At 38.7% G+C, this 14,644-nt stretch overlaps 1 protein-coding gene across 2 annotated transcripts in view; it reads right to left on the minus strand.

Moving 5' to 3' along the window:
• KCND2 (potassium voltage-gated channel subfamily D member 2) overlaps window positions 1-14,644 on the minus strand; it is a 568,410-nt gene that overhangs the window by 7,337 nt on the left and 546,429 nt on the right. The window contains exons 2-4 of one of the 2 annotated variants that reach the window (XM_086395954.1): window positions 9,773-9,935; window positions 2,501-2,596; window positions 1,045-1,137 (exon numbers count right to left, since the gene is read on the minus strand). In XM_086395954.1, coding sequence (XP_086252080.1) covers window positions 1,045-1,137; window positions 2,501-2,596; window positions 9,773-9,935 — 352 coding nt within the window. The remainder of the gene's footprint in view (window positions 1-1,044; window positions 1,138-2,500; window positions 2,597-9,772; window positions 9,936-14,644) is intronic. The other variant, XM_086395955.1, reaches the window with a different exon arrangement.

The raw sequence follows: 14,644 nt of genomic DNA on the forward strand, positions 1-14,644 counted from the left end.
GCTGCCCCTTCTTCGCCCCTAGTCCACTGGGGCCTCATTGTTTCTTTCCTTGCTTATTGTCCTTCTCTAGTAACATCCATATTTTGTCCCAAACCTGGAGGCTCAAGTAGGCCAGAGGTCATACTTGACTTCATGGTGTATCTTGGGTCTGGCTGACTGTCTGATACATTATAGGCAAGAAATACATATTGGTTGAAAGATTATATAGGTAAATGAATACATGGATGAACAATATGTCAGAATTGACTACAAATATGTGTCTCTGGTGAATGGACAAGCAGACTTGATTCAAATACAGTGAAAATTTTATTCTGCTCTGTGGTCACAGACTGTGATCCCTTTTGACAACCTATCTAAGAAACAGATGCCTTTGTTAAAGAGGAGGTCCAACTGGGAGCTTATAAGGGAAGAAATGCAGACTCAATCCTCAGGCCCTAGGGGTATACCAGTAACTAAACGTGTCATTTTTCTTAAGAGAATAGATAGTTTTTATTGTCTATCTGTTCATTATACCTGTGAATGAAAGAAACGTTTATTTTCAGTTATTCTCTATTTTGTTATTGCTATTCCCTTTTCCCAGATGTCGGGAACACTTAAACTTCATTATTTTTTTCTGTTTAATCAGCATTTTAAGAAGCAGGAAAAGATATTTTATAGAACTTGCAGTCAGCTATTAGAACACAACTTTCTATCTACATTCAACTGATGTTTTAGCCTAAAGTTAATAACATTTTAAATGTCTATAAAATACTTTCTATGTTGAAATGTCACTAGAGCCTTTCAAAGTAATTTCAATTATTGTGGATTTTTTTTGGGGGGGGACGCTTAGTATGTTTTGCAGTAATGCAGACATTGAAATCACACTTGGAAACCTTAAATATTCACAGAAACCAATGGGATTACTGTCTGAGTTGCAGGGGCAGGCAGTCCTGCCTTTTCCTTACCGTGGACAGTGCAATCACACTTGGAAACCTTAAATATTCACAGAAACCAATGGGATTACTGTCTGAGTTGCAGGGGCAGGCAGTCCTGCCTTTTCCTTACCGTGGTTTTTTCTAGGCAGTGAAGCAGGTGGTGGTGCTGGGTTTCAAAGCTGGAGCCAGATTTGCTAACAAAGGCCTGCTCATCCTCAGAGGACTGTTAACAGAGAGAAGACAGAAGGGCTTTCTCTTTTATTTGCAAACAATGAGAATCTCAGCTACATATTTCTACTGAGAGATCTGGCCTATTTTCTGAGATTAAATGGCAGTATTTTATTTTTACTTTTTTTTTTTTTAAACCGAAAAGGATCAAATGTAGAGTTCCTTTTGAGTTTGATAATCATCATTTACATTTTCATCAAATTAGTGGTCTTGGCTTTTAGACTTGCCTCCCTGAATTGAAAATGTAATTCTCTTTTACTCATTCATCTCCCAGTTACCTTTGAAAGTCTGAGAGCCATTATTTTTGGATAATAATTTTTAGCCTAGTACTTACATAATCCTGAAACCACATCACGCTCACCTACACAAAAGCTATTATGCAAGTAAAGATGATTGGGATCCTAAATATTAAAAGAAAGTTTTAAGGTGAAAATTAAGTTTCTCAAATTACATTTTATACTATGTGACTTTCATAACACTGAATGATGTTCCCTCTTCAGTAAGAAGTACAGTAAGTTGGTTGTATACAAACCTTCAAGTTGTGAACTTTCAAAGATTCAAATGTACATCTGGTTCCAGCAAGGAACCAGAACTTGTGCCATCAAATCCAGGTGTGAGTGAAATTGCAGCTTGCCTTCCAACTCCTATTACTGATGATTCTTTAGCTCTACCATCTCCCATGCCTCTCCCTCCTCCAGTCAAAACTCTCGCCTGTTCACTCAATGCAGTCCCTGTGTGCGAGCTCTGGTACTGTACAACTGTATACGTTTTCAAGGTGCTAGCTATACTGTAAGATTAAAAATGTTTTCTTTATTTTTTGTGTTTGTTTTTTATTATTTGTGTAAAGGATTATAAACTTATTAAAGTACAGTACTATACAGGCGATTGTGTTAGTTGGGTATCCAGGCTAACCCTGTTGGACTTATGAACACATTGGACTTATGAATGCACTCTCAGAACAGAGCTTGTTGGTATATAGGGGACTTACTGTAAAACAAGATATCACATCACCCCTCCTATCGACACCCAAATGAACTTTAAGGAACACACCTAAGTTTGAAATAAAAAAACCTAAGTATTTGAACTGTTGAGAATTTTCCCCATGTGTACACGAGATAGTGCCAAATACTGCCTGATCATGAATGGGAATCATGACTCACTGGCAGTATGACATATCCCAGCTTCTAGCCTACAGCCAATAAGATGGTACAGGGCGAGGTTACATTAACAAATGACACTTTTGTTGTTTCGGAGCCATTTTCATAATTGTTCACAATAAAATTACACGGTTAAGTAGAACTAAATCAATATTGCACCAATAAGTTGAACATTAAAAGAAGAGAAATTCTTGACTATACCTGCAGTTGGTTACTGAGTAAGCCGTTCCGTTTGCTCTGCATGTAAGCATTTGCACTTCCGCTTTTGGCTGCCCGGATCCTGGCCAGTCTGGCTTTCTGTAAGAGCGAAAAAACAATATCCTCCTAAGATCTATGATTGGTTTTCTTAAAACACTGATTGCACGCTTATATAATCCTGTTGTCAGCACACATATTTAAAAAAGCATACCAGCTTTTCACACTAACTACTGAAAAATAGACTTTCAACATTTGAGTGTTTGATTTTGGCTAACATTTATCACTGAGATTGATGACTTATTTTGGAGTTTAGAGGTAAGAATTTAGGTAATTAAGGTAATTAAGGTTTTACAGTAAGATTAAGTTATTTCAGGGCTTCCCTGATAGCTCAGTTGGTAAAGAGTCCGCTTGCAATGCAGGAGACCCTGGTTTAATCCCTGGGTTGGGAAATTCCCCTGCAGAAGGGATAGGCTACCCACTCCAGTATTCTTGGGCTTCCCTTGTGGCTCAGCTGGAAAAGAATCTGCTTGCAATGTGGGAGACCTGGGTTTGCTCTCTGGGTTGGGAAGATCTCCTGGAGAAGGGAAAGACTACCCATCCCACTATACTGGCCTGGAGAATGCCATGGACAGTGCATGGAGTCCCAAAGAGTCAGACATGACTGAGGGACTTGCACTTCAATTTCAAGTTATTTTAGTGTTGTTTCTGGTCAATTGCACCAAGAAAAATAGCAGTCTTACTTATATTTTCACTTATCCCAATCTGAGTAACTTAGTGAAATGAAGACCCAGCAAACTAGCTGCCAACTTCTTTTCATTTAAACTAATGTTCTTTTTAAATTTAGTAATTAAGTTCCAGGAACCTACTGCCGTTCTCTTTCTTCCTTTCCTCCCCAGTCCTTCCTTCCCTTCTCCTCTCTGTTTCTTGCCTTCCTCCCTCCCTCTCTCCTTCCTTCCTTCAGTCCCTCTTAAAAAAAAAAAAAAAAAGGCTATTCAGTTGAATCTGCATCCTTGAATTTCAAATTTGTTTTTGCAATTATTTTTATTCAATTGGCCAATGAAGTCCCTGTACCAAAAAACAAGGGCTCTCTTAAAAAAAAATCCTCTAATTTATCTTTGTTTACTGGTTGGACTTTGATAGTTCATTCTACTTTAAATCTGCTGTTCTATATATGTCCCAGACTTTCATGGTAAGGGTCTGGTTTTTGCTTCCTGGGGAGCACTATTTGGTGACCGTTATGTCCATACTAAACATGTCTAGCAAGTGTATTCAGGAAGCGACTGGAATGACCTGGGTAAGAACTTGTACAATTACCCTACAATGACTCTTTTGCTTTTTCTAAACAACCAGAGGGAGACCATCTCAGTCTCTAATCCTGGAATCTTCTTTTTAACAAAACAATTTTAATGATCTAGATATTTTAAATGGAAAATGAACATGTCCGCATGATACAAATTTTGACACTACAAAAGTACGTGAAAAACAAAAGTCTCTCTGGGCTTACCTACTCCTGTCGTTCAGAGTCAACTACTGGCAAAATTTCTAGAGACATTTACCAGAAATATACTAGGCAAATAAAAGTAAATATATATATATATATATATATATATATTCATAAGTATGCATCCATACATTTTTATTCATTTGGGATGATTTGCCACACAGCCTTCTGCACGCAACTGTTTTCATTTAGTACAGGTTGGACTCCTCCCATATCTCCACATATAGAGCCACCTCATTTATTTATGCTTGTATAATATACCGCTGTAGGAATGAAGCATCCTTTAGGTAGCAAACCAATCACAATGAATTTTCAAGGCATTTTTTTTTTTTTGCTACTACCAGCAATGCTGCCTTCTTGGAACGTCATGATGAGCTGATCTGCAATTTCGAGAAGTAGAACTATTCCTAGGTCAAAGGGTATGCGTGCATGTGTTTCGTTTGCTAGGTTTTACCAAACTTCCCTCCAAAGTGGTACCAAGGTGCCTTTTTACCAACACCCACAGAATTTGACAGTAACACTGAGATGTTTGAAGCTCTCAAAAAAGCATTAAGATAGCATCTGGCTTCAACCTAACCCCCTCTCTCTTCCTCTGTGAATTTCTTCTTCCTGTGTGCCAATTCCAGGTTAAAATAATACTCTGTACAAAAATCATTTTATAAGTGATGCGAAAACTGACAAATTTCACTGTTTGTTGGCACGACAGCGTTTAGATGACTCAAAATACTGAGACAATGCTCGAGAATGAAATTGGAAGGTAGAAAATGTTTAATTTGAAAAGCTGTGGTGTGCAGCCAGGATTTCAGGACAGACAATAAAACAACAGGAAGTGACAAGCACGTTTGGAAATGATTTAGAATTGATGTAATAATTCAGAAATAAGTAATAGAAATATACATTAGGTTTCCAGAAAGGGGTTATGGTTGAAACATCAATCCTAAAGTCTCACTGGTGTCCTGGAACGTTCAATGCCTTTTTTGCTTCCCTTCATCCCTTGACCTTCCTCTTCCCCACCCTTTTTTTTGCAACCACTGCATGTAATTATATTACCTATATCATAGTTACTAGTCTCACCTATGTCTTTCTCCAAGCATTAGGCTCAGTATTAAGAAGTATTACTTTCTTTCATGAATGAGACACACACACTACTCAAAGATACCCTCCGACAAAGGAAAATGACATATTTTCCATAACAGAAAACCTACATGTTACAGAAACCACTACTGCAGAAGTAGTTCTAAGTTGAGGAAAAAAGAAACAGTTGAGTTTTAGTGACTGAATAGCCATTTAGTGACTGAATAGCCACAATAGTCAGGTACTGTGTTAGAAAAAGAACTGGTTTCATTCACGACTTTTCTTTTGGTTTACTACATACAATACTACAAGTTAATTGGTTTACTCAGTCTTGTGGAGCACCATGCTAAATGTCTGTTGAATGCTAGCCTTCAACCAGAAGATCAGAAATAGGAGATTGATAAATGGAAATAAGTATAAGGCATCACAATGCAAGACATGGTACCTGCTCTCAAGACATATTAAACTTCGGCTAGGAAGATACTATTCATGAAAAGATAAAAGTCAAAAATAAAGTGAGATGTATGGAAAGAGTAACATGGAAACTTATACTGCCATATGTAAAATAGATAGCCAAAAGGAATTTGCTGTATGGCTAAGGAAACTCAAACTGGGGCTCTGTATCAACCTAGAGGGGCGGGATGTGGAGGGAGATGGGAGGGAAGTTCAAAAGGGAGGGGATATGTGTATATGTAGGCTGATTCTGCAAGGAGATCCAACCAGTCCATTCTGAAAGAGATCAGCCCTGGGTGTTCTTTGGAAGGAATGATGCTAAAGCTGAAACTCCAGTACTTTGGCCACCTCATGCGAAGAGTTGACTCATTGGAAAAGACTCTGATGCTGGGAGGGGTTGGAGGTAGGAGGAAAAGGGGACAACAGAGGATGAGATGGCTGGATGGCATCACCGACTCAATGGACATGAGTTTGAGTGAATTCCGGGAGTTGGTGATAGACAGGGAGACCTGGCGTGCTGCGATTCATGGGGTCACAAAGAGTCGGACACGACTGAGCGACTGAACTGACTGAACTGATGGCTGATTCATGTTGAGGTTTGCAGAAAACAACCAAAATTTTGTAAAGCAATTATCCATCAATAAAAAATAAATTAATTAAAAAAATAGAGTCAAATAGAATTGTCAAATGGAGACTAGAGATAGCAAGTGACATAAGATTTGGGAGAAAGAGAGAAATGACTGCTAAGGGAAGGTTTCACTGAGAATGTAGGACTTGGGACAGTAAGATTCAGAAATCTGAAGAGAGTAAGAAAAGAGATTAAGTGTCTCTTCATATTCTGTCATTCTATCCTGGGGTGTGTGTGTGTAGAAGAGGATTTCTCTTGAGATACTGAACATTTGCTATTATAATTGAAAATGGCAAGTGCAGGTATGCAAGATTCTCATTTTTTACTTAAACCCTCCACAAAGTGGTTAAAACTTTGAGTACAGTATTGTTTGCATACCTATTTTTTATTTTGTATAAGTTTTTGCTTGAGCTTGGTGCTGGCAGTGGGATTACATATAAAAAATTTTGGCCTCAAAAGCATTTTGTTATTTATTATTCAGCTTGACTGCTACTTTTTACTGAATGGACATCTTAGTTGACTGAATTTAGCTGGTTATTTCTGCATAACTTTGATATTTGTCAAATCACCCAGTTTCAGATAAATCTAAATTATTTTAGCCTAATAAATGTTTATTATTTTTTAAGACATTTCTTGGGAAGGAAAATAGAAAATACCCTTTGGTGACTTATTTAGTTCCATATTTATCTTTCTTTCTTGGATAACTATGTTCAGTTTATTGGTCACAGACTATTTACTGAACTTGTCACTTTAAGTTATTATATTTGACTTTATTAAGCCAATTATTCTAGTAGTTACAGTATGTAAAATTCACTCATTATGGCAGAAACTTAGAATATAGAGATACTTTAAAGATTAAAAAATTCATACAACATACTTTTCAATTTAGTGTTCTTTTTAAATACCATATTTATTTATGCATTTTAAATTTATTTAGATAGAAAAGCTTCTCAAATATTCTAAGATTTTCTTTATCGATTTGCTTGTTGCAGATGACAAAATTTAAAAAATACATATATTTTGAATGTTGGTTTATTTGAAAATCATATTTGTATTTCCTACAGTTTTCATGCAGGTAGCTCTTTTTTTGGTGTTCAGAAGATGAATGATAGATAGCTCATACTAAAGAAGAAATTTCTAGAAGGGAGATGGATGGATGCTGGAGAGCTAAGCTTTTGCAGGATTTCTGTTATTGTTTTTAAATAATTTTTATTTATTCATTTATTTTTAGCTGTTCTGGGTCTTTGTTGCTGCATGTGGGCTTTTCTATAGTTGCGGAGAGTGGGGGCTACTCTCTGGTTGCCGTTCTGGGGCTTCTCATTGTGGTGGCTTCTCTTGTTGCTGAGCACGGGCTCTAAGACACCCGGGCTTCAATAGTTGCGGCTCCTGGGCTCTAGAGCATAGGCTCAGTAGTTGTGGCCCACGGGCTTAGTTGCTGCATAACATGTGGGATCTTCCTGCATTGGCAGGAGGACTCTTTACCACTGAACCACCAGGAAAGCCCAGACTTCTGTTATTTTAAACAATGCACTTGTGTGTCCAGTAGAGGGATTGTAGTGTGTGGGCAGAGACAAAGCTGTGGTATGTGACAAGGCATGACGGAGGCTGATTGTGGACAAAATTTCACCATCTCTGTTTGTGAACAGTGTGACCCACAGGAGACTACAAGTGCCCAAGAGGGTACCTTTTTCTACTCCTCCTTGTTTATTGGATTGCCAGTTTTATTTGTCATCATTCTCTACAATAACTAAAGACTAGATGCTTGTCCAAAAAATGGGGGATTCTGTAAAGGAAGAAAGTACAAGGCAGAAAGAGTGATTCTTGCTAAAGAGAGCAGATCTCTGACAATGGACAAAAACAAATTCTCCGGACAACATGCTGTGTGGCCACACTGATTAACTTGCATTTCCAAAGAGTTACTTTATATGAGATTTTTATACTTTATATGGGGCTTCCCTGGTGGCTCAGTGGTAAAGAATCCACCTGACAATGCAGGAGACACAGGTTCCATTCTGTGGGGTCAGGATGATTCCCTGGAGAAGGAAATGGCAACCCACTCCAGTATTCTTTTCAGAGAAATGCCATGGATAGAAGAGCCTGGCAGGCTACAGTCCATGGTGTTGCAAGAGGCAGACATGACTTAGTGACTAAACAACAACAACAACAATACTGTATACTGTATGAAGTATAAAGTATACTTTTTATTTTGCTAAAGGCATCAACACTGTCTAAAAACATGTTTAAAACCTTGTTCTAGAATTACCTACAAAGCTAGTTACGAACTGCACGAGAATCTCTCATGGTATTTTATAGTTACACCACACTATCTAGATTGTGCATCCACTTTAGTCACAGTTTATGGATATTTAAAAAAACAAACCTATTCTTAAAGGACATGATACAGTATCCATGAAGAATCCTGGAAATCTAGCTCCGTAGCCTTAAGGAAATTATAAAAGATTTCCATAATTATTTCTAAGCAACAAGGGCTCTGACTCTCAAGGTGATTATTTTAACAAAGAATGGGGAGAGGCTATGTGCTCACCTTTAGTTAACTTTTTTTGGGAGATATCTATTATAGTGTTTAAGTGTATGAACCTGGGAGCCAAGTGCCTTGGATTGAATGAGAGATTTCCAATTTGTAAGGTATGTAATCTTGGAATTTCTCAAATTTTGGGTAGTTTAGAATTCTCATCTATGAGTACAAATAGTAATAGTAAGTAACTCCTAGACTTGCTATGAAGACTACATGATTTTTAAAACATCTAGCCAATACCTCGCACATGGGAAGCCACCAATAAATAGCATTATATTATGCTTATGTAGATTTATATACATTTGCATATAATCTTAATCTTATTGTGAGGTAGGTGTTGTTTTCTCCATTTCACGGATGCATATGCAACCTGTTTCCTCTGAGATGGATGAGGTCATTGATGTGAAGTTCAAAGAAACAGTAAGGTGCTGGGCCAAAAATAAGACTCAGCTACTAATGATCAGATTTCTCCTACTTCCTGTGTCAACTATGGTGGACATCTGAGACATATTTTGGCGCCCTTTAATAGCCCCAGTCTACTGGAACCAGCTTGATCTCTGATGGACAGAGACTAAATGAATCAGATCTACAAATCTGATTCTAATAAAATTTACCAAGAATCTATCATTGGTTTTACTGTTGTCATTAGTGCTACTCACCAAATATTTCTTTCTTCTCATCTGTGGTTGCATAGTAGGATTATCTTGTTCTGCCAGTTCTAAAGTTACACGTGACCAAGCGACTTACTTGGGTTAATGCAATAGAGATGGAAGTGACTTGGCCCACTTCCAAGAGGAAGCTTTTGGGTCAGGCTGTGATTCATCATGTCCTTTTACCTCTGCTTGATGACTGCAGATGTACATTGTTAAGATGGAGTTTCTATCACCAGAGTAATCTGTAGCATGATTAAGAAATACTCTTTGTCTTTAAGTCACTAAGATATTAAGCTTCTTTTTTACTGTAGTATAATTTAGCTTGTGCTGACTGATGCAACTATCGACCCAAACCAGAACACTGAATTTTAAAGCTCACTTTACAGAGTGGGAGATGCTAAATCATGGTTGCACAGAACTGAATACTCACCTTTTGCGCTCTTCGTTTGTCTGCTCGTTGATTCTGGTGGTAGATCCGACTGAAGTTGGATACGATCACTGGGACAGGTAGAGCGATGACCAAGACTCCACTCAGTGAACAGATGGAACCAAAAATCTTCCCTGCTATGGTTTTCGGTACCATGTCACCATACCTTGGAATAGAAAAAAAAAATTGTTTTAAGTCACAGAAAGTTATTTCCATCTTCTACAAATAGTTTTTAGCTTCCAGTCAAGTGATGTTTTGGACCAATCTATCTCTACTTCATGCTTCCTAGGTGGTAATAGTGGTAAAGAACCCGCCTGCCAATGCAGGAGACATAAGAGACATGGGTACAATCCCTGGGTCATGAAGATCCCCTGGAGGAGGACATGGCAATCACTCCAGTATGCTTGCCTGGAAATCCCATGGACAGAGGAGGCTGGCAGGTTACAGTCCATCAGGTCACAAAGAAGCAGACAAGACTGAAGCGACTTAGCAGGCATGCACGCATCTCTACTTCATGGCTAAAACATACATGGTTTAAGACTTCAATAATCCAGGCATCATGAATATCTGAATATAAAAATTACCTTTTGTCCTTGCAGAAGTGGATTCTAACATTTAGAGATTGCTTTAATTTATAATAAATTAGAAATTTATTTTAAATTCTTAAAATATTTTAAGCCAGATGATGTAATGAGAGCTATTCGATTTGTCCTTTACATTACATGGCATTGTTCTTTACATTTATTTATAGTCACTATTTCCATGCTGAATGTTATAGTCTAGATAACACTCTTTTCCACTTAATTTTTTTTCTACAATGGAGTGGTTATGAAATTTAAATAGAAAAAGTGGTACATCACATTCCTTTCATCAGATATAATGTCTTAAAAACTTGAACTCTCCAAGGTCCCATTAATCTTCATTTATGAAATACAATGGCCATTTCTCCATGATTATTCTTACTTAATCTCTTATTTATGTTTGGTTGGTTTTCTCTTTAGTTAAAATACTTTCTATCATCTTCAGGGTTAGCACATTCCCTTAGTGATCTTCTACCTCATTGGCTGCTACTTTTCCATCTTGTTTTCTGGCTCCTCCTTTTCTCTTATCTGATTTCTAAATCTTAGAGTAATGTCAGTCTCAGGCTCTTATCATCTCAGTGTTAACCCTCTTCCTATGTGATTTTATCCAATCCCATAGCTTGAACTATCTGTACTTTGAAAGTGAAAGTCACTCAGTTGGGTCCGACTCTGTGACCCCATGGACTATACAGTCCATGGAATTCTCCAGGCCAGAATACTGGAGTGGGTAACCTATCCCTTCCTGATCCAGGAATTGAACTGGGATCTTCTGCATTGCAGGCAGATTCCAGGATTTCCTGGAATCATATTTGTTGTCTATATGCTACTGACACACTAATTTACATTGATATCTCTAATGTTGGTCTTGAAAATCAGACTCATCTCTTCAGTCGTTTCTGCTCTGATTATTCCTACCACTAGATGTTTAAGAGCCTATTAAGGCTTAAATTAGCCAAAAAGGAACTCTTATTTCCCTAGCTTCCTCTGCTGCTGCTGCTGCTGCTGCTGCTGCTAAGTCGCTTCAGTCGCATCCGACTCTGTGCGACCCCATAGACGGCAGCCCACCAGGCTTGCCCGTCCCTGGGATTCTCCAGGCAAGAACACTGGAGTGGGTTGCCATTTCCTTCTCCAATGCATGAAAGTGAAAAGTGAAAGTGAAGTAGCTCAGTCGTGTCCAACTCTTAGAGATCCCATGGACTGCAGCTTACCAAGCTCCTCCATCCATGGGATTTTCTAGGCAAGAGTACTGGAGTGGGGTGCCGTTGCCTTCTCCCTAGCTTCCTCTAGCCCCTTCAAATCTGTTCCTCTTGCAATCTACCATTTCTAGTTAAATGGAACCACAAACCATCCAGTAGCTCATATCAACACTGAAAAAGCCACCCTATCCTCAGTCCATGCATCTCACTACTCAGCTAGCCTTGTTGACTCTGACCAAACCAAATTATATTCCATTTGGGTCTCTTTCCTCAACCAGAGCCAGGGATACCACTTCTCACTTGAATTCTCTTTTCTACATTAGCCCCATTACAAGTTACAATTCACACCACCATAGCAGCGAGGGTTATGGCTTTAAAAATGGAGTTTGGGCTACTGCTACTTTATTTAAACCTTCTAATAAACTTGAAACTAGAACAAACCCAGGTTCCTACTTTTGTCTCCAAAGGCCTACATCCTTCAGTTAGTTTCTGGCTATATTTCACACTGTCTTCCATCCAGCTCCCCGTCTTCCAGCCACATTGACCATCTGATTTCCTATCACATGGGAAGCCCCTAGATCATCATTATGCAGGTTGAGACTTAAATGTCTCTCTTCCAGAAGTTATTTTCTGGCCACATTCCCCATAGCGGTATTATTTTTTCACACAAGTCTTTCCCTAAAACATATTCCCATTTGATTACCTTTAAAGGAGTTATTAACACATGAAACTTTCTAATTTGTTAATGTGAAACAGTTTCCTTGGCTCCCCACATACTCTGCTGCCATGAGATTATAACCTTGATGAACTGCAGTTATTCTATTTTGTATCTCACTAGCACACAGAAAGTTCTTCCTAAATATTACTTAAATGAATATGTTTTCACTACCTTATTGATACAGAGTTCTTCTAACAGTTCATTGTTGGGGAAGGGGACAAGGAGGAGTTTTTTTTTTTTTTTTTTTTTAATTGAAATATAGGTGATACGCCTGGTATTAGGGATTCTTTGGTGGGTCAGATGATAAAGAGTCTGCCTGCAATGAGGGAGACACGGGTTCAAACCCTGGGTTGGGAAAATCCCCTAGAGAAGGCAATGGCAACCCACTCCAGTATTCTTGCCTGGAAAAGCCCATGGCCGGAGGAGCCTGGCAGGCTACAGTCCATGGGGTTGCAAATAGTCAGACACGACTGAGTGACTTTGATTCACTTTCACTTTCAGGTGATATGCAACACTATATTAGTTTCAGGTGTACAACCTATCGATTTAATATGCGCAGTTTTATTGAGATATAAGTGACACAAAACATTCTATTAGTTTCAAGAAGGAGATCTGTTATAGCATTGCACAAGTTACTGGGCTGCACCTTTGAAGTGCCAACTACTCCCTGTTTGCTTCAGGGCTTTGGGGTGCTCAGTGCACTGAGAGTTTAGTCCTTAGAAACAAGGCACAGATATTGGAATCCAGACTCAAGGAATTTGGGAGTACTTGGGGATACTCTAACTTGAAGAGTGATCTAGGACATGTCATTCTAATTAACACTGTTTTTTGGGCATTTATATGTCAATATGGTAGCTCAGATGATAAAGAATCTGCCTGCAATGCAGGAGACCTGGGTTCAATCCTTTGGCCAGGAAGATACCTTGGAGAAGGGAATGGCAACCCATTCCATTATTCTTCCCTGAGAATTCCATGGATGGAGGAGTCTGAGGGGCTACAGTCCATGGATTGCAAAGAGTCGGACACGACTGAGTGACTAACACATATACACGCGGAGATGGAAATTGCAGAACTGGCTCAGGACAGGCTGCTGAGAGTGACCACAGGCTGTACTAACCAGCACCACATTTGCTGACCCTATTCCAGGCTCTGGTCTTTTGCTTTGAAGGCCCAGTGATTCACTCTTGTCCGTATTTGATCAGTAGTTGAGCTAATTCACTATAACTGAAATTCATACACGGTTTTGGCATCAATATGACAGAATTGATTTACATTAAAACAAAACAAAACAACCCAGCCCAAGAACTTGAAACAGACTGCATCCATGTGAAACAGGACCTCTTTCCATAGTCCATCAGGGAAGCTAAATCAGAATCTGAAAATGATGTTAGTAAGGAAACAATCAAAACTAAACGAATATAGATGGTGAGCATAAAAGGCTTGGGGTCTTTCTTGCCATAAGGAGATATCAGTGGAAGATCAACTTTTTACACCGTGTTTGCCACAGATCACACTGAGTACCCAGCCGTGGTTTATAAATGTCTTCTTTCCTTTTGCACTGACTATGCGTGGGCTCTGAAGAAGTCTTTAACACACGTCCCCTTCATATGTACATGCATACATAAAAGCTGCTTTTCAAAACAGAGATTTGATTTTAATGTTTAGCAATTAAGATCTCAAAAGTCTCTCAGAAGAGAAAGTAAATAAAAACCTAACTATTTGTTATAGCCAGAGAAGATACAGATTAAGTCCATGTAATTAAAGTAAACCTTTAAAAATATAAGTAAAATAACTAAATGAATCCATCATATACTTTGTCCTGCCTCTCTGAGATTTTTTAAAATTACTATTTCTTAACTAGTTTTTAAAATTTTAGGCTCATTATATCATCCTGCAGGCAGGGCCAGCATACTTGTGATTATTAGAAAAAATAAAGGGCTGACTGAACCCAAAGCTCAGTAAGATGTTAAGAAGAGTCGGGACTAGTAAACTCAGTTGGCAGCTGATGGTGGTGATGGGGTGGGGGTAATCATGCTATCAGAAAGGCTGCACCTAAAAGAAGGGAGAAAATAGATTCTACGGGATTCAGTCAAAGAGATGCTGGGTCAATTGATAAAGCAGGTTTCCATGGGAAAGAAATTTTTGATGAGGTGTCTGGGATTCAACTAGAAAAATAATCACTGCAAATCCTTTTTGAATATAAATAGAGATTATAATTTCGGAGAAGGCAATGGCACCCCACTCCAGTACTCTTGCCTGGAAAACCCCATGGATGGAGGAGCCTGGTAGGCTGCAGTCCATGGGGTCGCTAAGTCAGACACGACTGAGCGACTTCACTTTCACTTTTCACTTTCATGCATTGGAGAAGGAAATGGCAACC

Source organism: Bos grunniens, chromosome 4, assembly GCF_055505025.1.
Source record: "Bos grunniens cultivar Pamir isolate PY7600 chromosome 4, Bosgru_T2T1.0, whole genome shotgun sequence".
In the NCBI taxonomy this organism is placed as follows: Eukaryota; Metazoa; Chordata; class Mammalia; order Artiodactyla; family Bovidae; genus Bos; species Bos grunniens.